At 36.7% G+C, this 26,151-nt stretch overlaps 1 protein-coding gene and 1 non-coding gene across 2 annotated transcripts in view; both read left to right on the top strand.

Annotated features, from left to right (window-relative positions):
* Positions 1-2,698: 2,698 nt before the first annotated feature.
* Positions 2,699-26,151, top strand: part of FASTKD1 (FAST kinase domains 1) — a 31,625-nt gene continuing 8,172 nt past the window's right edge. The window contains exons 1-8 of the mRNA XM_065880553.1: positions 2,699-3,226; positions 5,878-5,946; positions 10,129-10,254; positions 12,409-12,807; positions 15,110-15,220; positions 15,971-16,102; positions 20,630-21,116; positions 22,310-22,424. Coding sequence (XP_065736625.1) covers positions 2,892-3,226; positions 5,878-5,946; positions 10,129-10,254; positions 12,409-12,807; positions 15,110-15,220; positions 15,971-16,102; positions 20,630-21,116; positions 22,310-22,424 — 1,774 coding nt within the window. The 5' untranslated portion in view covers positions 2,699-2,891. The remainder of the gene's footprint in view (positions 3,227-5,877; positions 5,947-10,128; positions 10,255-12,408; positions 12,808-15,109; positions 15,221-15,970; positions 16,103-20,629; positions 21,117-22,309; positions 22,425-26,151) is intronic.
* LOC136126185 (small nucleolar RNA U13) lies at positions 19,278-19,380 on the top strand. Its single transcript, XR_010656078.1, has one exon. It is a non-coding gene; the product is annotated as a small nucleolar RNA U13 (small nucleolar RNA).

The following is a 26,151-nucleotide window of genomic DNA, read 5'->3' as shown; positions in this document are numbered from 1 at the left end:
TTCCAACAATCCAAATCAGTGCTACTCCAAGAGTGCTCTGCGATTAGTGGTTGCCTAGGGTGTTAGGGGTGTGGGTGGAGTGACTGCTAAATGGTTACAGAGTTTCTTTTTGGAGTTATAAAAATATTCTAAAATTGATTGTGGTGATGTTCCACAACTCTGAATTAAGAAAAGCCACTGAATTATACACCATAAATGGGTGAATCGTATGGTGTGTAAATAATTTCTCAATAAAGCTCTTAAATTTTTTGTGGTCTGGAACTGGTACCTGCCTACCACTACGCAAGTGCAGAAACTGAGAGAAGTTTGATGCTTTTATAGCATTCGATAGTTAATCCATACACGTTGAACATAAATAAAAATCTGGACGTGTCTTTTCCATGTTTAAGTTTTCAAATTTCACTTTTCTAAGTATTCATTTCTACTGTATATTATAAAAATATCAGTCTTCACGGACTGGGAGAAAACCTCATATAGTTGAGAAACACGTGCCCTAAGGACCTATAACTTCAAGACGTGTGGCCCGAGTGTCTCAATGAGGAACTACAATACCCAGAATTCCTGCCAAATGCGTAAGCGACGTCTGTTCCTCCGACCTCGCCGCGACGTGCCCTTGGGCGTGTAGTGCGTGCTTTTGGTAGAGCACGCTGTGTTCGCCTGGCCTCTTTTCATGGTTTGGGGACGGACACCACGAGAGGTAAGGTGATGTCTTTCGAGGAAAGGCTAAAAACTCTGGGATATGAGGGAGGCGTGAGCGACACAACCCAGCCTGTTGCGTCCCTTGCTGGGAGACGTGGAATAGGCTGGAGTTCTGAGCCCTCGTAACCAGGCTTAACCGCGATTCTTCAGAAAAGTTCTTTGGCGTTGAGGGAAAAACTTGCCCGCAGGTCTCGGCCGGGTGGCGGCGATAGGTTTTCTTTTTGCTCACAGCACATTCTCGGGCCGGGACCTTGGGTTCGGCTGAGAAACGGAGGCTTTCTTCCGGGTATTGGATTTCCCGGAGCGCGGAGGACTAGGGCAGGGCTGATCCCTCTCCCAGCCAGGACCGGGAGACCAAATTCATTCGTTCAGCTTCACTGTGTGCCAAGCGCGGAGGATGCCTGCCATTTGCAAAGGGTGTCCTTGTGTATCCTGCACAGTACCTGTTCACGGCGGGTAACCTATCTCTCATTTATAGTACCAAGGCCCCTACTTTGGTTAAGTCACTTCCCCAAGGTCACTTAGCTGGGGACTTGACACCTTGGTATTGTAACCAGTGGGTTCTTTGCACCTTCAGATGTGAATAGGCAGGAGACTCTGCTTTGTGCAGAGTTTTTTGTGTATGTGTGTGATCCAAGTCGGCTTGGGTCGGGATGCTGTACAGATTGCCACAAAGTAGTCAATATTGTCTCATCGTTTTTTCTTGGGTACAGACAGTTTGGCCTAGCCATAGGATTCTGAGGCATACTTTTAGTGTTGGTTTGTTGATGTAATGAGGATGTTCAAGTTGAAAGAACTGGGTGGTTGTCTCAGCTTCATTAGTACTAGAGTAGTTTTTTTTAACCTTTTTGAACCTAGCTTTTCTCTGTAAAATGCAAATGATAGCATCTACCTGGCAGGTTAATTGAGAGAATGTAATGGGATAACGTATTTTAAAAGTCCTTTGTAAAATGTTGCAGCAGTGTTAGATGATAGGATTTTAGTCCCAGCTTTTCTAGCCATTGTTTCTCAACTAGAAATATAGACATTTATAAATTTTAAAAACAAATTATTCTTTTTCTTTATTGTCTTTGGTTCTCCTGTTGCATCACTACGCAACTACATTACTTGATTTCTTCATATGTCCTGATTGGGCTTTAATCATCTCATTTATTGCTTAAAACCTACTTAAGGTCAATAGTGATTAAACTGTTTGAGTTCTTTTAGTGTACAAGGAGAAAGGAGCAAGAAATTATCTTGAAAGCAAATATACCAGAAATCATCCCTCTGAAAAAAACATTTTTTATTATGGCTCTGAATTAATGGCTACTCTTCATAGAAACTATAAAGGCAAAATGTTTATTTATTGCAGTTTTATTCTTCTATTTAAAAAGATGCTTCTTTCTGGTTTGGGATTTTTTTTTTTTCCCTTCTGCTTTTATAGTCAAATTTGAAAACTTCATGTTAAGTGTCAGATTTATCATTTTTAAAATGGAGTGCGGGGGGCTTCCCTGGTGGCGCAGTGGTTAAGAATCCGCCTGCCAATGCGGGTCATGGGCCTCGAGCCCTGGTGCAGGAAGATCCCACATGCCGCGGAGCAACTAAGCCCGTGTGCCACAACTACTGAGCCTGTGCTCTAGAGCCCGCGAGCCACAACTACTGAAGCCCGTGTGCCACAACTACTAAAGCCCACGAGTCTAGAGCCCTTGCTCTGCAACAAGAGAAGCCACTGCAATGAGAAGCCTGTGCGCCGCAACAAAGAGTAACCCCCGCTCACCGCAACCAGAGAAAGCCCGCACACAGCAGGAAGACCCAATGCAGCCAAAAATAAATACTAAAATAAATAAATAAATAAATAAAATAGAGTGTGGAAGGAAACCCCTTTTCCTGGATATTTAGTTGTGGATTAAATCCTGCTCTCAGGTTCAGGCTAAGAACAAAGTGTGTAATTAATGGAGGAAAAGCTTGTTATTTTAATTAGAATTTTGGAATTTGATAGTTATAACTGTGTTAAACTGATTTCTTTACAGAAATTGCATATTGGAATGAGATTTGGAGTCATCATAATGGAAGCAAGCTACATGAAGGAAAAACAGTTATTTTTATACCAGCATATTGCACCTGACTGCTAGTTGCAAATGGTTTTCTTTACGTAAGAAAATTTGTGATATAAATGAAAAGATAGTTCTTTTCCTAGACTGATTGTTTACAATATGCTTCGCCTAAGAGCTATTTGTCCATTCTCCTGGAGAGTGTTTCAGCTTCGACCCTTTAGTTTCGAACCATTACTTAGTCAGATGAATAAGTGTACAGATGAAGAGCAAATATTTGATCTTATTGAAAAAAACAAAGCCATACTTTCAGAAAAGCAAGTGGCATGTGCACTCAGTATGCTTTGGCAGTTTCAAAAGCAGAAGATCAGCTTGTTAAAAAATGTGGAATGTATCAGAGACCATCCCCAATTTCTTACTCTTCATAATTTAGCTACAACTAAAATGGAATTCATGAATGACAATACCTTGGTGAATGTGTTATACATCATACAACAGTAAGTAATGTACTTTTAGATTTTATAGAAATGATTGTAGTTTATTTTTATATTTAATTTTCTAAAAAGCTCTAAACGGGAAAAAATGTTTTTTTCCCTTTTTCCTGATAAGCTAATTTTTAAAATTTTATTTTAATTTTATTTATTTTTGTCTGCAACAGGTCTTCGTTGCTGCGTGCGGGCTTTCTCTAGTTGTGGCGAGCGGGGCTACTCTTCATTACAGTGCGTGGGCTTCTCATTGCAGTGGCTTCTCTTGCTGCGGAGCACAGGCTGTAGGTGAGCAGGCTTCAGTAGTTGCAGCACGGTGGGCTCAGTGGTTATGGCACACGGGTTTAGTTGCTCTGTGGCATCTTCTCGGACCAGGGATCGAACCCGTGTCCCCTGCATTGGCAGGTGGATTCTTAACCACTGAGCCACCAGGGAATTGCCCTGATCATCTAATATTTTAAAGATATGTAGAGGATATTCTTTGATTATGGTAATCATTTCACAGTGTATATACATATCAAAACATTATGCTGTACAACCTAAATATATACAATTTTTGTTAATCATATGTCAATAAGGTTGGGAAAAAATTTAAAAAGAAAAGAAATTTTACATCATTCTCAAGGGAATCCAGCCTTCAGAAGAGCTGGATGTCCTAAATGAAGAATTGAGCAGCTATATAAAGGGAAAAAGGACACAAAAGTTAAAATTAATCTGTTTGTTAGTCTCATTGGTGAAATTATCCAAGGTGCAAGGGCCATTTAAGTAGCTATAGATGTCAGCACTGTACAAAGCAGAGATACAGTTGTTTTTATTATGGTGTCAGTGTATACAAGAAAGGGGCTTAAGGCTTTACTTATTCTGGGGGGTGGTGTTAGACTAAAAAAGAGTGACATCCCTTTTTTGGTGGTCTTTCTCAGATTTGCAAAGTTTTTTCTCTGAGGTACATGGTGGGATGCGTATGATAATCAGTTTTGTTTTCTCAGTGGTCATATTAGTTTGGAAAATGCTGAATCAGACGAAATTAAACAGATCTTTATTGGACTTCAGAGCATTCAGAGCCTGCAGGACTCTTCAATATACATATGCTAATGTATATTGTGAACCTTTTAGCGGGGATATTTTCCAAACTTATCCACAAAACATTGTGTTGAACACCTCACAAGAACACTGCACAGATGGAGAAATGCTGCTTCATGGTGATTTGCCCCCAAACCGCATTTCTGTGTATCCCTCCTAAGTCATATTTTAGTGAGGAAAGGATTTAAGAGTAAAATATAATTTTGTTTTCAAGTTTTTAAAATAACATGTAGTTTGATTTTGTTTCATGACTCAACCTGAAAGTCTTTGACTTTTAGGAGACAAAATAACCTAGCCTTAACATTATAAAGATGTTGAAATCGGTTAAAAAGAGATTTTTATATGTACAACATATAATATATATTGCTTAATTATATATAGAAAATATCCATTGTTAGTGAAGGTATATGCTTTGCATTGTTAGTGAAGGAACTGCCATATGCTTCTGGTGGTATAATACGTATCCAGAACTATAAAAATGTCCTCGGACCCAGTAATTTTGCTTCTAAGATTTATCCTAAGAAAGTAACCTGAGATACATGTAAAGATTCTTGGGCTTCCCTGGTGGCACAGTGGATAAGAATCTGCCTGCCAATGCAGGGAAGAACACAGGTTCCATCCCTGGTCTGGGAAGATCCCACATGCCACGGAGCAACTAAGCCCTTGCGCCACAACTACTGATCCTGTGCTCTAGAGCTGGTGAGCCACAACAACTGAAGCCCACGTGCCTAGAGCCTGTGCTTCGCAACAAGAGAAGCCACCGCAATGAGAAGCCCGCACACCGCAACAAAGAGTAGCCCCCGCTCTCCACAACTAGAGAAAGCCTGCGTGTAGCAGTGAAGACCCAAAGCAGCCAAAAATAAATAAATACATAAGTAAATTTTTTAAAAAAAGATTCTTGTATATGGTTATTCATCCCAACATTGTTATAATATTGAAAAACTAAGATCCTAGTAAGTTGGTGAATGTTTAAATGATAATTTATTCACATAATTAATAGTACACAACCACTAAAAATTATGTTTTGAAGAATATGTAATGATATGGGTAAATGTCCACAATATAATGTTAACTTACTGAAAAAGGCAGGATATAAAAATGTAAAAGAAATATGTATGTCTTTAAGTATGTAGAAAAATAACTGGAAAGAAATGCTCCAAGTTAATGATGGTGGATATTTATGAGTAGCAGAGTTATAAATGATTTTTATTACCCACTTAAAGTTTTTCTTTATTTTACAAACTTTCTCCTATATAAATATTTTTGCGGTCAGAGCAAAGTAGTACGTGTTAGATGTACTTTTAACATAAAATATATCATTGAACATTTTTATTGTTCAGTGGAGGTCATTGAAATGTACAGATAAAAGGATGAGAAGGGCATGGGATAAAGTATAGGGGTTTATTAGATTGTACCAAGAAATCAGAATACTGAAATGAGACCAGACCAGAAATAAGGACTGATTGTGTAAGAATATAATAACTTGTGGTTTACTTTTGCAGTATAATCCTTACTGCATGTATGTTTTTAATAATTTTAAAATGTTTCTGTATAGAAAATTATTTTCTCTTGATTTTATTGAGGTTTGGTTTTGAGGCCCATGACCCGCTAGTTGAAGCACTAGTTACAGAAGCATGGAGAAGACTGGAAAGGCAAGTACTCTGGGTTTTTCAACTAAGATCAGGGTTGTCCTTTTCAGTGTTAGCACAGTGAAATCTTATAGGGAAAGAATGAGGAGCTGCTGCCTAACTATCAAGCTTCATTGAAAAAAATGTATTTAAATTCAGTTTACTTCGAGGGGTTTTTGATCTTGTAAAGTGTGTTTATTTAGCATGGTGAAATCTTGTAGGAAAAGAATGGGGAATGTATTTTTTTCCTTAAGAGAGAAAGAAAAGTATTTCAAATATTCCCTATTTAAGGGTGTGGAATGTAGTGTGCTTTAAACATATATAATTAATCAAAATATAAATAGAGTCACTGCTATTCTTGGACTAGGCTTTCTGAATTTTTCTGAAAGAGTTCTGCTTCAGAAAGAAAAACATTCTGAGTGATAGGCTGTCAGTAAAAACCCTAGATGTTCAGGAGTCATAAAAGGAGAAAGAAGATACCAGTTCAGGAGAAAGGAAAGCTATATAACTGTTTAGCAGCATCTATAGGTACTTGTCTATCACTCCATCTTTATGAAGAGGCAGTGAGCAGAGTCTTAGAAGCTAACAGTGTCTTAGAAGCTTTCAGGTCCACTGCTGTGAATAGTATCAATTCAGATCTCTTTCCTACTTTATACACAGCTATATCTTTAGCATATTGCCATAATCAATAATCTAGAACGGGGCATGACCAGAAATACAGCCGCCCGCTCCCCCGTCCCACACCCCACGTTCATGGGGAACCTGGTGCTAAACCATTGGTAGACGACCTACTTCTGGGTGGGGGGTTTCATAGTAGCAGAGCAGCTCCCTGCTGTGATCTATTGAAAGTCAGCCCTCAACACAAGGGTTTGTAAAAAAATAAAAAGAGAAACAAAGAAAAAAGAAAGCAAAAAAATAAAAAAATAATTATCTAGAAAAATGTGAAATTTGTTGAGTATTATGAGTACAGAGAAGCCTATGGTATCCTATACTATACTATTTATGTTTTATAAGAATATATGAGAAGCTCTCCGTTTATAAAACAGCTGAGATAGTAGCAGAGCTCATTTTGGCTATTTCTGAAAACTTGGAATATTTAAACCTAGGGGTTCTGGATAGCCAAGGTCCATCATTAGTAGAATAAAGCAAATGTTAGTGAGGAAAGGGAAAATCAAGGTGGGAAAGAGACAGGAGGAAAACCACAGAACAATGCTCCCTCTAAACCAAATAGTAACCTAGGGCAGAAGAGAAACTATAGCTGTTTATTTGTGTTTAGATGAGAGGAGCAGCATAAACTTTACAGCTCCTCCTTTGTAGCAGCATATGTTTAAAGCATAAACAATGGTAAATTCTTACAACTGTAGTCATATAAAGCTCTGTAGGCCTTTGTTGTGTGAGCTGGATTAAATTAAACAAGGTACCCACCAGATCTCTGGGCTTAGAAATTCCACATTCATTTACTGAATGGTGGTTTTAGTTAATCTTATTATCTAAACCTGTCTGTTTTCTCTCTCCATTTTTGCATTCTCTCTACCTGTAACTATCTTTTTGTTGAGGGTAAGGAGAATAATCTTAGTGCTTTCATGAGCAATTCAAACTAGTCTTCCCGCAGTATCCAAGGGCAGTTGGTTCTAGCATCCCCTCAGATATCAAAATCCATGGATGCTCAAGTCCCTTATATAAAATGATGTAATATTGGCATAAAACCTACAGACATCTCCCATCTACTTTAAATCATCTCTTGATTAATTATAATACCTAGTACAATGGAAATGCTATGTAAATAGTTGCTCAGCATGCGGCACATTCAAGTTGTGCTCTTTGGAGCTTTCTGGAATTTGTTTTTTAACTGAATATTTTCGATTCGCTGTTGCTTGAATCCATGGATTTAGAACCCTTGGATACGGAGGGCCGACTCTACTAGGTCTTTGGGGGTTAAATTTGGTCATTGTTGATAATAGCTCAAAACTTTTCTTCAAAGCAGCATTAAATGGTATGTGTATTACTCATCTTGAACAAATCAGTTGTAGAATAGGTGCTTTTTTCATTTTGGTTTTACTATCTACTACTTAAACAATTAAATTACAGATATGCAATTATACTTCCCAGTGAATCAGACATTTCTTTTTAATTTTTCTTAATTTCACAATAGCTCAGGTGATAATGACTTTGTTCTATATGGTGTTTTTTTAATTTGTAGCAATACTTTTATTTTTTTATAATACTAAGTAATAAAATTTTTTAAACCCTAATTTGTATTCCATGTGTAGAATTTCTAATAGAATCATAGAATAAATGTTAATTTCTGATTTTTTTATAGTCATGGTGGCCTATGATGTTAAATTTTTGTTACTGCGGTAACTTAATTAAATGATTTTGCTATAATATCTATGAATTTGTTATATAAATATAATTTGTAATGATTCAAATAGGATAGATTATTATGAATTAACACTATGGTGGATCATAGCAAGAATAATTAGCATACATTTGAAATTCAAATTAAAAACCCTCTTTATTATGGAAGATTTTAAACATGTACTAAAGTAGAGAAATTAGTATAATGAACTCCTTTGTACGCATCATCCAGTGTCAACGATTACCAACATATAGCAGTCTTGTTTTGTCTAGATCACCTCCAGTTCCCTCCCTACCCTTCAGTATAGTTTAAATTGTGGTATCATTTCATCAGTAAATACCTTAGTATATATTTCTGATAGACAAAAAGCACTCTTTAAAAATATATATATAATCACCATGCCATTTTTTATACCTACGAAAATGAATAATTATTCCTTAAATTCCCTAATAACTGAGTTCAAATTTCCTTGATTGCTCTAAAAAAGGTCTTTTTATAAGGCAGTTTGTTTAAATAAGTATCCAAACAAGGTTTACTGATTACATTTAGTCAAGTTTTTCTCTGCCTTTTTTTTTTTTTTTTTTGCGGTACGCGGGCCTCTCACTGCCGTGTCCTCCCGCTGCGGAGCACAGGCTCCAGACGCGCAGGCTCAGCGGCCATGGCTCACGGGCCCAGCCGCTCCGCGGCATGTGGGATCCTCCCGGACCGGGAACGAACTGCGTCCCCTGCATCAGCAGGCAGACTCCCAACCACTGTGCCACCAGGGAAGCCCTCTGCCTTTTTTTTGTAAGTACTCATTTTATTAAAGGATATCATTTAAAATTACACCAATCATAAGTATGCATCTTGATGAATTTTCACATACTGAAAATACACTTATACTTCTGTGTAATAGCACCAAGATCAAGACAAAGAATATCACTAGTTTCCCAGAAGTTTCTTTCATGCTCTCTTCCAATCACTCCCTACCTTCCTGCCCTGAGTGACCACTCTCTTGGCTTCTACTACCATAAATTAGTTTTGCTTTTATAAAAATGAAATCCTGGGAATTCCCTGGTGGTCCAGTGGGTAGGACTGGGCACTCTCAACTGTTGTGGCCTAGGTTCAATCCCTGGTTGGGGAACTAAGATCCTGCAAGCCATGCAGCGTGGCCAAAAAACAAAAAGAAAAAAAAGCGAGAAATCATATAGTAAGAACTCTTATACCTAGTGTATTTCACTCAATATATTTTAAAGATTCTTCCATGATATTGCGCTATTTGTTATTTTTTTATTGCTGTATAGTATTCTAGGAATATGTGCAATTTATTCACTGTACTCTTGATGGACATTGAGATTGTTGCTATTTAGCATTTAGTTTTTTGCTGTTACATATTATGCTGCTGTGCAGTTCCTTATGCTTGTCTTTTAGTGAATTCAAAGTCTTTAAAAATCTGTAACAATTCTCCTTCCTGCTCATTTGTCTTGCCATTTACTTGTTGAAGGAATCGAGTCATTTTTCCTATAGGAAAATTCTGAAGTTTTTCAAGCATGATTGTAGTAGAGGTTGTTTTATTTGTTAATATACAACCTTGAGTTGAAATTGTTCTGTCCTCAAAAAATTAATATGTAAATGATTCAAACAATTTCAAGTGTTTTTTTCCCTTTTTAAAATCTTCAAGTAGAATTTGGCTTTTTAACTCTTAGCCTGGGTTACTTTTATAATAATAAATAATCAACATTTTAGAAAAATTCATTTTATAGTAGTAATATATTAGTATTTTTTATTGCTTTTTATTTTATAACTGTGTATTATGTTTTAAGTGAAAATAAATAGTAATGATCCCCTTTGTATATTTACTTTAATAGGTTTGATATTAATATGCTGTCAAAATTTTCCTCTTGCCTGGCAGATCAACATTTATGTTTTAGTCCATTAATGGGAAAAATAGCTGATATTGTAAATAGGAACTTGGAAACGATACAGGACTTAAGGTAAATCTATGTAGGGGCTTTGTGTTATGGTGGAAAGATTCTGGGCTTTGAATGCACACACACTTAGACTTGCTAGTTCCTAACTATGTGACTTTATAATCTCTTGGAAGTTCACTGTCCTCATCTATACAACAGGTATAGTAGTATCTACTGTGCAATGTTACTGTGGGAATTAGAGATGAAATATGTAAAGTATAACACAATGTTGTCAAGATTTGTGATTTTTCCTTACTTGCAAGCTAACATGTTTGCCTACCATCCTTACAACCTCATTTAACCTTAATTACCTCCTGAAAGGCCCTACCTCTAAATATAGTCATATTGCCAGCTAGGGCTTTAACATATAGATTTGGAGTGGGGGGGAACCATAGTTCAGTCTATAGCATACACCAGTGTTCATAGCAGCATTAGTCATAATAGCCAAAGGGTGGAAACAACCTTAATGTCCATCAACAAATGATTGGGCAATCAAAATTTGGTATATACCCACAATGGAATATCATTCAGCCTTAAAAAGGCGGGAAATTCTGATATATGTTACAACATGGATGAACCCTGAAGACATTATGCTAAGTGAAATAAGCTATACACAAAAGTACAAGTATTGTATGATTTCACTTTATATGAGGTACCTAGAGTAGTCAAATTCATAGGAACAAAGTAGAATGGTTGTTGCCAGGGGTTGGGGGAGGGGAGAATGGGGAATTACTGTTTAATCGGTAGTTTTAGTTTGAGAAGATGAAAAAGTCTTGCAGACGGATGGTGGTGTTGGTTGTACAACAGTGTGAATGTACTTAATACAACTGAACTGTACACTTAAAAATGTTTAAAATGGTAAATTTTATATTATATATATTTTCACACATACATGAAAGTAGCTTATAAAAGCAGAGACAATAAAAATCACTGTAAAGTAAACTTTTTTAACTTTAAAAAATTATTATAGACCCATTTGAGAATCTAATGAAATCTTTGGACATTTCCCCACTCCAAACTGCAATTACAAATATATATACAATTAAAAAAAATCGTATTCAAAGGGTTCATGATTAAACTAAATAGCAATGCTGGTTTACTAATTAAAGTTAATTGGTACTAACATTAAACATTCTGATTAGAGAAGCCAAAGTATTGTATAACTGGTTTTTTTTTTTTTTTTGCGGTACACGGGCCTCTCACTGTTGTGGCCTCTCCCGTTGCGGAGCACAGGCTCCGGACGCGCAGGCTCAGCGGCCATGGCTCACGGGCCTAGCCGCTCCGCAGCATGTGGGATCTTCCCGGACCGGGGCACGAACCCGCGTCCCCTGCATCGGCAGGCGGACTCTCAACCACTGCGCCACCAGGGAAGCCCCTATAACTGGGTTTTTAAAACATAATTTGTTTTATTGAAAGGATTGAAGAAATTTTGAAACAAAAAAATGCAAACAGGCCCCCTATCCTAATGGTTGAGATATTCGTGTCTTTTTTGTAGATTGTTTTATAATTATTATCCCCACGTTTGTTATATATCTTACATTTTGCATTCTTTATTCATTATTAGGTATATTCTTTTATTTAGAGTTTCTTGATTTTTGTATCATGTAAGAACTGTCTTTTGAAAGCAGAGACCTCACCTTTGTAATTTTGGTGTCTTCCACAGTGCCTAGAAGATTGATTTATGTTTCTTAAGAGTGTTTATTGAGTGAAGAAATATTCACGTTCAGTATTGTCCTACTGTTATATATTAATGTAGCCTGAAACATTAAAAAATATGAAATCATTAGTGAGAAATATTTTGCCAAGATTTTTACTGGTAAATTACAGATACACAGAGAAAGGAGTAACAAAGCGAAGTCTACTTCCAAAAATATAGAATGAGACTTTCCATGTTGCATTCAATGGGCTGTTGGCCCAGAGTGGTTTCTGAGTAAATTTCACTAAAATATTTTCCTTCAAAGCATTTATCTATAAAATTATTTCAATTCTTTTTTGCCTAAAGGGGTTTGATTAGTGGGAGATCAGAGTTCAAGTCCCATTAGTATTTAAAAGAAAAATTTTGTTGTATAAAACCTATAATATTTTTATCAGTTCCTTTCCGTTTCTAAGCATTTAGTCTTAGAATTGCTCATTTTTCTTAGATAATGTAAAAATCTTTGCATCTTTTTCCTTTTTCAGGTGCTTGTCTGTTTTAATGGTCAGCATATCTTCTTTAATATCACAGCGTTTTCAAGAGCAACTAGTGAACAAAGCAGAGCAACTTTTTGACACCATAGATTCTTCCCAGGTCAACACTGCAAGAAGAATAGTACAGTTTCTTCGAAATATTAAATATAGTTATTACCCACTATTGGAAAGGTGCAATAAAGTGTTTTTGAGCAATGTGAACCACCTTGATTTGGACTCCATAAGTAAAATACTTAGTCTATACCACTCTCTACAGTTTCATAGTTTTGAATTTATTTTAATGACTAAGAAGAGGCTAACAGAAATGATTCCTCTGTTTGACCGCCCAGCTAGCTTTGTAAAATTGTTTGTAACATTGGGACCTGTGGCAGGACCTGAAGAAGAGAAACAGTAAGTTCAGCTAAAAATACTTTACTTTTCTTGTTGAGAATATATAGAGCCTTCAAGCTTAGATCTTGCAGTTCTGGAAGTCAGAAAAGTCACTCCACTCAACCGTAGAAGGGAGAATTATCTCTTGTGCTCTGCTCCTTGATTCTTTCTCTGATTTTTCTAATTTACATCTCAAACTCTTAGTCTCCTACTGCTTTGAATGGGGACCAATAATCCCCTGGTGGCCAACACAGCAATGGATGTGGGAGAACATCATTTAAGTGCTATTCTCCCTTCTTAGGCCAGGTGACTGGCTTTGCACAGAGAGATAAGACTCCCCCATCCCCAGTACAGAGTGTGGAATATTCAGAATTATAGTAGTCCTAACGATGGACCATTTTATGCTTTGGTGTCTTCAAACTCATCATCAAAAGCATTTATTATGCACATTGGTATATGTTCCCAGTGTCAGGTTTGAGTGATTTTGGTCTGATTCCTATCTTTTAAGAATTTCTAGTTTTGCCACATTTTTTTTTAACATCTTTATTGGAGTATAATTGCTTTACAATGGTGTGTTAGTTTCTGCTGTATAACAAAGTGAATCAGCTATGCATATACATATATCCCCATATCTCCTCCCTCTTGTGTCTCTCTCCCCCCCCTCCCTATCCCACCCCTCTAGGTGGACACAAAGCACCGATCTCCCTGTGCTATGCGGCTGCTTCCCACTAGCTAGCTATTTTACATTTGGTAGTGTATACATGTCCATGCCACTCTCTCACTTCGTCCCAGCTTACCCTTCCCTCTCCCCGTGTCCTCAAGTCCATTCTCTATGTCTGTTTTGCCAGATTTGATGTAGATAGAAATATTTGGGCTATAAAGATGAGCAAATATTAAATTAATACATGATTACTAGATATGAGCAAACAAATAAGTGTGATTTGTAGATTCAGTTGAGCAGGGGTTCCAGGGGTTACATAATAGAGGTATCTGCCTCATTTCTGTTAGCAAAGACTTCATGGAGAGTTTTATTTTTAAGAGTTCTTTGAATTATATGAAGAAATTTAAGGGTACATTTTAAGAGACTATCAACATGGAAACAAGATGATTATTAAAAAACTTTTATTGGAATCTTTCTCTTTTTTTGTCACCATGCACTGTTAAAATCTTTTATGCCAAGGCAGTACAAAAGTTGAATTTAATTGAGTCCCTACCTTCAAGGAATTTTTATTCCACTTGAGAGTGCAGAAATACATAATTGAAATATGTAAATAGCATGACACTTCAACATAGTTTATGAGTAACTACTAAAATTAGTGATATAGATAGTAACTGCTGTGGGCAGACAGAAAAGTGAGAAAAACGTGGACTAAAATGGTTGGGAAAAGCTATGGGGAGAAGCTGGGTTTGAAATGTTTGATAAGGTTGGTGAAAAGGATGGTGTGGAACTATGTAGGATGAATAGAAAATTAATTTATCTTGCTTTCTTTAGACTTCATTTTTAGGCTTGCCTTCTAAATTATTCTAAAAGACACACTTATATACTTTTATTACTGGATTACTTTGGATGATTTCAAAATGGACCATCTTTGTAAATTTTCAGTTTATAATGTTACAGTAAGTAGTTAGTATATAAGATTTCTGTTAATATGCAGGTATATTGACTTCCTGGTCAGATCTTACTCAGTTTTAAAAAATTGGGGTAGAGTTGAAATATCAATTGTTAGTTCCTTAGCTCTCTAGCTAAAGTTCCTTAGCTCTCTAGCTAAGGTTTACAATGTTAGAATTATTAATTGACCAATTAATTTAAAAACATTTTATCTATATTTTTTAAGAGATAGTTTAGGATTATACTGAGGCCTTAACTACTTTGAAGAAAACAATGTATTTTTCTTTATTTAATAGTATTTTGTATTATCCCCAGTTATGTGGGGAGAAAATTAGAATTATATATTAAATTCAGTTTTTGTTTCTATTATTTTCTATTTCTTACCTAAGAACTTATTTTTTAAAAAAATTTGTTTTGTGACAGCCTGGAAGGGTGGGATGGGGAGAGTGGGAGGGAGGGAGACGCAAGAGGGAAGACATATGGGAACATATGTATATGTATAGCTGATTCACTTTGTTGTAAAGCAGAAACTAACACACCATTGTAAAGCAATTATACCCCAATAAAGATGTTTAAAAAAAAATAAATAAATAAAAAAGTTATTATAAAAAAATAAATAAATAAATAAAGAGTACGTAAATAAATGCAAAAAAAAAAAAATTTGTAAGCTAATCATCAGTTTTTCAACATAAAAATATTTTTCTTTGCTTCTAGACTTAAATCAACCATATGGTTGATGTCAGAGGAGTTGACTGGCCAGCAAGCCCTGGCAGTGATGGGAGCAATGGAAGAGATGGAAAGCAGAAATTCACGTCTGATTAAAAAGTAATCTTTTCTGAAATTCATGGTGTTAAGTTTAGTTGACATTCATAAGTTGCTATTTTTTTTTTGAGAAAAAAACTTATGTTTTTTTCCTGTAATCTTGGTTTTGAAGAGCTACGGAATTAACATTTAAGTCATTGTTTATTTTCTAAATAATTTATTTTTCAAAATAGAGATTGTTAAATAGTTTATAGCATATTTCATTTCATTTGCTGCTGTTGTTATTCTCAAGCAGAGGATATAATCTAGGAAAGTGGAGAGCATAGAGCAGAACTGACTTTAAAAGGACAGTTTTTGCAGAACAGTTAACATCTATATGAACTTGAATTGTTTCACACTACAGTTGTTACCTTGAAATCATACTGCCATATATTGCCTTTTTTGTTAACTCGACATTTAAGAAGAGACAAAAATACATGGTTCAGTTTGTGTATATTTATCTTTTCATTATCATATTATATATTCCTTTAAAAGATATTCCTTCTACCCTAATTTTTCCAACTTATTGTCTCTTCGCATTTCCCATTGCTTTAAGCATCTCTGTTAGAGGACCAGTGGATTTAAGGAAGAAAATTAAATCAGTTTTACATTTCTATCATCTTGAGACAGTTCTTCAAGAATAGAAGACCTTGTGTCATTCATTGCTGTTTCTCCAGCACAGAGCATGTCTGGCATGAAACAGCTCCTCAGTAAAAGTTTAATAAAAGTACATGAATGAACTGGTTATAATACATGTTTTATCATTCTTTTTAGAATTGCTTCAATTCTGTATAAACATTTGGATAACTATAAACCAGTAGAGTTATTGAGGATAACTCAAGCGTTGATTTTTCTACATTTTCAAAGTAAAGAGCTTTTTGGGAAACTCAGAGAATTGCTGCTTAGGTAAGATTAAAATAGATGTGTTTAAGTCTTTCACTATTTTTTTTTTATTTCTTTATTTCACTGTTTGTTTTCTTTATGTATAGAGTTGTTGGAAGTTTTTTTTTGTTTTTTTTTGTTTTTGCGGTACGCGGGCCTCTCACCGTTGTGGCCTCTCCCGTTGCGGAGCACAGGCTCCGGACACGCAGGCTCAGCGGCCATGGCTCACAGGCCCAGCCGCTCCGTGACATGTGAGATCTTTCTGGACCGGGGCACGAACCCATGTCCCCTGCATCGGCAGGCAGACTCTCAACCACTGCGCCACGAGGGAAGCCCAGAGTTGTTTGAAGTTTTGAAAGCAGAAATGGGTAGGTTATAAAAAATGTTAAAAACACTCGTCTCCCCGCCATGCCCATTTTGCTAGTGCTTGTGCTTGATATATTTTGAAATGGAAATGAGGTCAGTGGGGTGATGAGTTCCCTAGGACATGAATACACAAAGCCAAGCCATTCTCCTTTCCTGCTGGGATGGAATAACCATGAAAAGATTGGAGCTGCTGAAGAAGGCAAAACTCCATTTGGGAGTGCTCACATTTGGGGGCCTTTAGTCTGCTTAGTTGCCTGTTTTAAGGCATATTAAGTTTTTAAATTCGAAATTTTAAAAGTAAAATATGTGGGGGTAATGTTAGTGAAAAAGTGTTTTCATACAGATTTTCCCTTTATAATTTTAAAAGTTCTGCATTTCTATGGATATAGCATTCATATTTCAACTAAGAAGTTATTCAGTTTTCCATTGACTTTGCATTATGCTAAAATGGAGTTTTCCATTAAAAATTTTTATTTTAAGGATCAGAATAATGAATGAAATTAAAAGCACATTAACCTTTTTCCCCTCCATTTTTCCATACTAGTTTGCTTTCTTACTGTGGTTTTTGAAAGACCAGGCATGGGACTCTATGCTGTAATCGAAAGAGTGACATATAATTGAAAATGATTTTTACTATAATAAGGTGATATCCATTATGGTTAAGATTTGGTTTTTTTTTTTTTTTTTTTTTTGTGGTACACGGGCCTCTCACTGTTGTGGCCTCTCTCGTTGTGGAGCACAGGCTCCGAACGCGCAGGCTTAGTGGCCATGGCTCATAGGCCCAGCCGCTCCGCGGCATGTGGGATCTTCCCAGACTGGGGCACGAACCCGTGTCCCCTGGACTCTCAACCGCTGCGCGAACCCGTGTCCCCTGCATCGGCAGGTGGACTCTCAACTGCTGCGCCACCAGGGAAGCCCTATGGTTGAGATTCGAACTGAAGGCTAAGAGGTAGCACTTTATCAGATGAGAATTTTGCATGTTAGATATGGAGATTAGATAAGAAGATTCACTGTTTTCTTAAAGAAATAACTTTCTTCTTATCAAGATGATTAAGTACAGAATTATTGTGTCTTCACCCTTTCCATATTTAACATGAACTTTCACAAAGCCTCTATTAAGAATTTTATGTTCTAAATTAGATATCATAAACTGGCCCAGCAACATTATTTATTTGGTCAGCATGATCTTTTTTAAAAGATTAAATTACACAATACTGTTTGCCTACAGGTATGCTTACAGAAAAATAAGATAGGAGTGGGAGCATCACAGGTGATTTCACTTTACCTGTAATGTTTTTATCTACTTTATTAAAAAACTTGAAGCAAATATGACAGTGTTGAAGTTTAGTAATTCTTTTTTTTTTTAATTATTTATTTATTTTTGACTGCGTTGGAACTTCGTTGATGCGCGCGGGCTTTCTCTGGTTGCAGTGAGTGGGGGTTTCTCGTTGCCGTGGCTTCTTTTGTTGCAGGGCACAGGCTCTAGGCACACGGGCTTCAGTAGTTGTGGCACTCAGGCTCAGTAGTTGTGGTGCACGGGCTTAGTTGCTCCGTGACATGTGGGATATTCCTGGACCAGGGATTGAACCCGTGTCCCCTGCATTGGCAGGAGGATTCTTAACCACTGCACCACCAGGGAAGTCCAAGTTTAGTAATTCTGAGCAGCGAGAGCCCTTACATACCTCTGTAATTTAAAATTTTAACCCTTCCCCCTCTTCAGTGTAGATTGTGTGAAAGAACACAATCTGATTAAAATAGTTTACATAAGCGTTTGTATAAATAGCTCCTGAAACCATTTGGGGAACCCAGGGAGTTCATGTGCTGGAATAATATGTTCTTTTTTAAAAAATATATTGAAATATAATCTACATAAAATATACATATCCCCTCCACATTACCCTACTCCTTCCTCCTTACCCCTCCTTCCCCAGGTTAGCTACTATCCCTGCTTTTACTGCAGAGATTAGTTTTGCCTGTTCGGTGCCTGGCTTCTTTTGTTTAATATTTTATTTATGAGGTTTACCTCATAATGTTTTTGCTGTATACTCTAGTAAGAATGTAACAATTTTGTTTTAGTCTGTTCTAATGTTGACAGATATTTATTTCCACTTTTTGGCTATTGTAAATATTCCTGTTATGATACGTATTCTCACATGTATCTTTTAGTGAACATATGTGTGCCTTTCTGTGGATATTTACCAAGGAGTATGATTGTTGGTTTGTAGGTTATACATATGTTCATCTTCAGTAGATCCTGCTAAACAGTTTTCTATTTTTTTTTTCTTTTCTTTTTTTAACAGTTCTCTGACTAGGGGTTGAACCCGGGCCACAGTACTGAAAGCCCACAATCCTAACCACTAGTCCACCAGGGAACTCTAAAATAGTTTTCTAAAGTGACTGTGCCAGTTTATATTACCACTAGCAAAATGTGAGCATTCCTGTTACTCCATATCCTCACCAACACTTGGTATTTTTTTATTTTCTAATTTTAGCCTTGGTGGTGGATTTGTGGTAGTATTGTAAACACAATTGCATATGTAAGTTTTGGAATTTGAGGAATCACCATAAGGAAAAACATGAATGGAGGTTGGCAGGTTTGTGTCTGTAGGGGGTTTATTTTCAGACAAGTATCACAAGATTGGCAAATACTGAGAGTTCCTATCCCTTGGGTCAATTCTGCAAACAGATATAGCTCTTGGGGACTTTCTTTTTTTTATATAAAATAGTATAGTAACTTTTTCTGGTTATAAGAATAAAATAGTCATTTAGTACTTATTGAGTACCTATTTTGTGTCAGGCAATGGACCAAATATTATATGAAAATCATTTTAAGATCCTTTTGTACTTCATAAGCATGATGATTGGGCGTTCACGCTATTGCGTGAGATGTGCCTCCCTCAAACCTGTTATGATGTCAACATGTGACCCATCTGATGTGGAAAAAAAATCATTTTGAAAACAGAGGAAAGTATAAAGAAGAAAATAAAAATCATTTGTAAGTCCTTTCATCTACGGTCAACAGTTTGGTTTATTTCCTTGTGGTATATACTTACATTTTATATCTGTATCTATATCTATATGCTTTCTTTTTCCATAGTTGAGAGTCATGAACGTGCAGCTTTGTGTTCTTCCTTCTCCAACCCCCACACTTAACCTTAACAGCATTTCCTACATCATTTAAAACTATTTGTAAATGTTTTTAGTGATTGGATATTACCCATCATGTGATTTGTATCATAATTCTCTTAACTATTCCCCATCATTGGGTATGTAGACTGTTTTCAAATTTTAGCCACATAAAAAATACGATTAATAACATAACATAAATCTTTGCCTGCATTTTAGATTATTTTCTTAGGCTAGTTTACTAGACAGAGATTGATCATGACAAATGATATAATTACTTTTAAAGTTCTTAAGCTACTACTAAATTACCTTCCAGAAAGTTTGCACCAACTTTTTAAGTTTACTGTTAGTGAATGAGAAAGCCTGTATCAATGCACCCCTGCTAGCATTGAACATTATCATTATTTTAATATGCTAACTTAATATTTTTAAAAGTAACTCAATTTTGTTTTAATTTATATTTGATTATCTCTTCCAACACTTCTAACCCTAAAGATTCTTTAAAAGCTCCCAGTTTTTAATTTGTATTTTAACAACTGCTGTCCTGGTGGTAGGGCTTTTACCATAGGGGTTTGGGAAAGGAGGAGTGGAGGATGGCGTCAATTGGATGCGCTGTTATCCTGTTTTTGTTTTTTTAAAGCTGGGCTTCTTATGTAGCAGAAGAAAGAAGGGAATCACTATTACTGAGTGGTCACGCTTTGCCTGTTCTAGGTCAAGCTCCTGACAGGTCACATCAGAAATTCAGTCCAAGTTCCATCTCCAGCTGCAGCACTGCAGACATTGTTCTGACACTGATGTTTTATTTGTCAGGGTCTATGGTTTTATTTTTGCATAAAAAATTGGGGCAGTGCTTTAGAACATCTTAAGGCTTCCCTTAGTAATCCTTTAAGAGGCTGTCATCTTTGAAATTCTCCAACCCTTCTTAAATTAAATTATATTTTAAGCCTATCACACCTATTAATTGTAATAATAATTATATATTCATATTTTAATACTTATATGTATATATTTTTTTGCTGATGTATTAATTTTGTTCTTTTCATTTTTCCCTCTTTATAGTTATTTGAAAGTCAGTGTCATACCTAGTGAGATTTCCCTCCTGGTTTGTGCTCTTTCGATGCTTCCTTCTCCTCACTTAGACGAAGCGAAGATATCTCAAATTGAAGCAGTTTTACCACAGTGTGACCTAAATGACCTGAATAGTTTTGCCACATCTGTTTTAAGATGTATTCAGTATGATCCCATGTATCGGAATAATACTCCTGGGAAACAGTTGAAACTACTTCAAAAACTAGATCACTACGGTCGTCAGAGACTACAAAAATGCAGCAGTTTGAATCTGTTATGGGAAGAAGTTAAATCTCTAAAAGGAGACTGGTTTGCTGATTCACTTCTTGAAGAAACTGTTGTTACCTTACAGCGTTTGATGGATGAAATTAATTACATAAATGTTGCAGGGATTGCATCTTTTATTTCTAGAACTAACTACCTCAGTACTTCGCTACTTGATAGGATAGCCTCAGTGGTCCTTCAGCAGAATGAAAAGGTGAAATTGAAATGTTTGTTACACATTAGTTTTATATAGTTGTCAACTTCTAGAAGAATAAATGTTTATCATAAGTACTTTGAGAACTTGATTGGAATTTGAAGTTTAAAAATTAAGCTCTAGTGGGAATTCCCTGGTGGTCCAGTGGTTAGGACTCTGCACTTTCACTGCTGAGGGCCTGGGTTCAATCCCTGGTTAGGGAACTAAGATCCCATAAGCCACGGGGCGTGGCCAAAAAAAAAAAATTAAGCTCTAGTTTCTGGTTCAGCAGTTTGTCGTTCCTCCCCTTAAAACCCCTTCCTCCAGCAGTGCAGATTTGGGGAGATCAGCTGTCATCTTTTGGTGTATTACAAATATTGTTAAGATCAGTCAAAATTCATTGACTAGAAGGAAATTCTTAAAATGATAGTTGTATAAGGATAAAGAAGATGAATGATTTTTGTTTTCTTTTTCTTGTTTTCTATAATCCTGTGATAGTTACTTTTACTATTTAAAAACTATTCAAAAGAGTGAGATAAGTGTGAAAACTGAGAAAATTATAAGATCTCCACTGACTTCAGTATTCTTGAATTGCCAGTGTGTCTTACACATTTATTTCTGGAACTTGTAAAATGCTGCTTTTTGGATTATGTGAGAAGACAGTCACTTACAAAATCTATTATATAGATCAGGATATGGCTTTTACTTAGAAGACATTATTTCTAATAAGTGAAAATAAAAGTCTGTAGTGCCTGTCAGTTATTAAGTATTGGATGAATGAATAAAAAAGAAAAAGAAGGAAAGAAAGAAAAATGAATTATGATTATTATAAACTAAGAAACTTCTTAATTTATATTATGAGTCTATAAAATGTGCTGGTATCATGGAAATTAGTGACACTTTTCTTGTCATTTTAATGACTAAGGAATTCTGGAACAGGATTTTACACAAAACAAAATCAATCTGTAGCTTATCTGATTTATTTTTCCTGCATTAATATTTAGAGTTACTAGAAATTAGTGGTGGAATTAAATAAATTATAGCAAGGTAGAAAACTTAATAAACAGAATGATACATGTGTCATTTAACTGTGGGCATGTTCATTTAACTATAGGCATGTTAGAGAAAGACTTCTGCTTAAGATAATAATTAGGCTAAATTTTGTTTTGTTTTGCTGAAGTTGAAGCAATAACTTTTTTGTTCTATTTTTACAGATTCATCCTTTTGCAATCCTTGCTATTATTCTTCCATTCAGCGCCCTGAACTATGATCCACCTCAAAGGGATGAATTTTTCGGAACTTGCCTTCAACACCTTAATTCTTACTTAAGTAGGTATATTGTTTGGTAATACATGGATGAGGAGGTTGGAGGATACTGTTGCTGCTACTCTAATACATATTCCTTTTTAAAGGATAGTGATAATAGCCATGAGTTTTATACCTTCAAAAAATATTTTGGATCCATTTTTTAAACTTTTTTATTATGAAAAATGTCAAACTTACATTAAAAAGTGAAAGAATTGAACAAGTAGCACCTATAAACTCACTGGTTAGATTCAGTGGTTCACATTTTATCATATTTGCTTTACTGTTTGTTTCTCTTGTTTTTTTTCTAAGCCATTTCAAAGTAAGTTGTAGGCACTGTGACTCTTTACCCCTAATTGCTTAGGCATATACTTCCTAAGAATTATGATCTCCTACATCACCACAATCCTGTTAATCACACCTAAGAATATTAATAGTCCCCTAATACCTAATACACAATCCATTTTAAAATCTCTCTCATTCTCAAAGTACCTTATTTAGAGTGGTTATTTTGGACCCAGGATTCAATCACGGTTCACTCATTCCATTAAGTTATCTCTTTGGTATCTTATGGTCTAGAATATTCTCTGGTTTTTGTTTTTTGTTGTTTGTTTTTTGCTCTGCATTGACTTAAGAGAAAGATTTTTTATCTTAAGTTTTCTTTTTTTAAAAATAAATTTATTTTTTATTTATTTTTGGCTGTGTTGGGTCTTTGTTGCTGCGTGCGGGCTTTCTCTAGTTGTGGCGAGCAGGGGCTACTCTTAGTTGTGGTGCGCGGGCTTCTCATGGCGGTGGCTTCTCTTGTTGAGGAGCATGGGCTCTAGGTGTGGGGGCTTTAGTAGTTGCAGCATGTGGGCTCAGTAGTTGTGGCTTGTAGGCTTTAGTAGTTGTGGCATGTGGACTCAGTAGTTGTGGCTCACGGGCTCTAGAGCACAGGCTCAGTAGTTGTGGTGCATGGGCTTAGTTGCTCCGCGGCATGTGGGATCTTCCCGGACCAGGGCTTGAACCTGTGTCCCCTGCACTGTCGGGTGGATTCTTAACCACTGCCCCACCAGGGATGTCCCTAAATTTTCAAATACACAGTAAAATTGAAAGAACAATGTAACAAACATCTGTATACTGTATACCCACAATGTAGCTTTTGAATAATGATTAACATTTTGCCACATTTGCTGTGTGTGTGTGTGTGTGTATGTGTGTGTGTATGTGTGTGTATGATGAACCACTTGAAGTGTCAGCCCTAAATACTTCAGGTTATAAGGACATTCTTCTATGTAAGCACAATACCAGTATCACACTTAAGAAAGTGAACAAGTACCACCTTCTACGTACTCAGTCCATAATAAAAATTTCCCAATTGTCACCCAATTTTTTTTGATAAATTTTTTAAAGAAACCAACGTTGAGTTGTTATGTCACTTTCTCCTAACCTTTTTTTCTTGATGTTTATTTTTTGCAATAGAGATTGGCCATTTATTGTGGGTTGTGCCACATTCTGCATTTGTCTGAGTGCTTGCTTTTAACTTGCTCCTCCATCTCCTGTGCTCCTAGTAAACTGGAAGTTAGTTATAGATGCTTGATTAGATTCAGATTAAACATTTTCAGCAAAAAATGCCTTTATGTGGTGCTGTATACGTGATATTTGTATCATTTCTGGAGACATGTAACATTTGATTGTTGTCAATTTTAAAAGTTTGTTCATTTTTTAAATAGAAAATAAATATTTCTTAAGGTCCTATGTAGATGTTTATTAATTGTCAGAAAGGTTGCTGCTCTGGTGCTGATTATTATGTGTCTCTTTAAAAAGTCTAAATAGTGTTTCAGTGCCAGAAAAAAGTGGAGTAGAGATACTCCTTTCTACTGTTGGTCTTAGCAGAAGCAGTACGTGAGAGTAGCGGAGGCAGGAAATTATTTTTTTCTTTTCATTCTTTATTTTGGTCCTGAATTGTATTTCTTTCTGTTTGGCCTTAAAGAAAAAGGTTTTAATGCTGCTTCTCTTCTCAGACCCACATGTCTCACTTGTCAATATAGTGTGTTTTAGAAGTGAAATGTCTGGCTCAGTAGTTACTGCCTTTTCAGTAAACATTCACCAAGTACTTATTGTCAGGCAGTCTTTAGTCACTGGAGATATAGGAGAGAATAAAAACAGGTAGACTCTACCATTGTTGATTTTACTTTCTGATGGGGTGAAACTGGCATAGACAATAAACAAATACATAAGGTGAAATGGTGATAAGTATTTAAGACCACTAGAGCAGGGTAGGTGTGTAGGATGGAGGATAGTGAGGTGGGCTGGATGGAGCGAGGAGGTGTTATTGACCATGGATTGAATGAAGTGAGACACCATTCAGGATGATGTGTCAAAAAATCTAAACAGGGCTTCCCTGGTGCCGCAGTGGTTGAGAGTCCGCCTGCCGATGCAGGGGACATGGGTTCGTGCCCCGGTCTGGGAAGATCCCACATGCTGCAGAGCGGCTGGGCCCGTGAGCCATGGCCGCTGAGCCTGCACGTCCGGAGCCTGTGCTCCGCAACGGGAGAGGCCACAGTAGTGAGAGGCCCACGTACCGCAAAAAAAAAAAAAACTAAACAATCATCATCAAAAAATCTAGAAACAATAAATGCCAGAGAGGGTGTGGAGAAAAGGGAACCCTCCTGCACTGTTGGTGGGAGTGTAAATTGATACAGCCACTATGGAGAACACTATGGAGGTTCCTTGAAAAACTAAACATAGAACTACCATATGACCCAGCAATCCCACTACTGGGCATATACCCTGAGAAAACCATAATTCAAAAAGAGTCATTTATCACAGTGTTCATTGCAGCACTATTTACAGTAGCCAGGACATGGAAGCAACCTAAATGTCCATCGTCAGATGAATGGATAAAGAAGATGTTACACATATATACAATGGAATATTAGCCATAAAAAGGAACGAAATTGAGTTATCTGTAGTGAAGTGGATGGACCTAGAGTCTGTCATACAGAGTGAAGTAAGTCAGAAAGAGAAAAACAAATACCGTATGCTAATTCATATATATGGAATTTTAAAAAGCGGTACTGATGAACCTAGTGGCAGGGCAGGAATAAAGGCGCAGGCGCAGAGAATGGACTTGAGGGCACGGGCTGGGGGGCGGTGGTTAGAGGAGGCTAGGACATAGAGAGCAGCATTGACATATATACACTGTCAAATGTAAAATAGATAGCTAGTGGGAAGCTGCTGCATCACGCAGGGTGATCAGCTTGGTGCTTTGTGATGACCTAGAGGGGTGGGATAGGGAAGGTGGGAGGGAAGCTCAAGAGGGAGGAGATATGGGGATATATGTATACATATGGTTGATTCACTTTGTTGTACAGCAGAAACTAACACAACATTGTAAAGCAATTATACTCCGGTAAAGATGTGAAAAAAAAAAAAAGAGAGGTTGACTCATGTCCATAGGTGGGGAAGAGAATCCCAGGGTAAAGAAAAGCAAGTGCAAAAGGCCCTGAGGTGAGAACATGCTTGGTTTCTTTCGGGAACAGCAGATTCAGTGTGGCAGGAGTGGAATGCGGGAGACTGAGTTGGTAGGAGAAGAGGTTGGAGAGACAGCCAGAGACCAGCTTCCGCAGAGCTTTTTGCTCTGCCTGGAGAGTAAGAAATTCCTATTCTGTCATCCAAGCAACAAATACTTACCTGGGAGCTTCCACGTCCAGCATAAGGTGTTAGGCTCTATATTAGGGCAGGAATTGTTTCTCTAGGCTTGTAGACC

This window comes from Phocoena phocoena, chromosome 7 (assembly GCF_963924675.1).
Source record: "Phocoena phocoena chromosome 7, mPhoPho1.1, whole genome shotgun sequence".
Classification (NCBI taxonomy): domain Eukaryota; kingdom Metazoa; phylum Chordata; class Mammalia; order Artiodactyla; family Phocoenidae; genus Phocoena; species Phocoena phocoena.
This window is presented reverse-complemented; position numbering and strand designations above follow the sequence as displayed.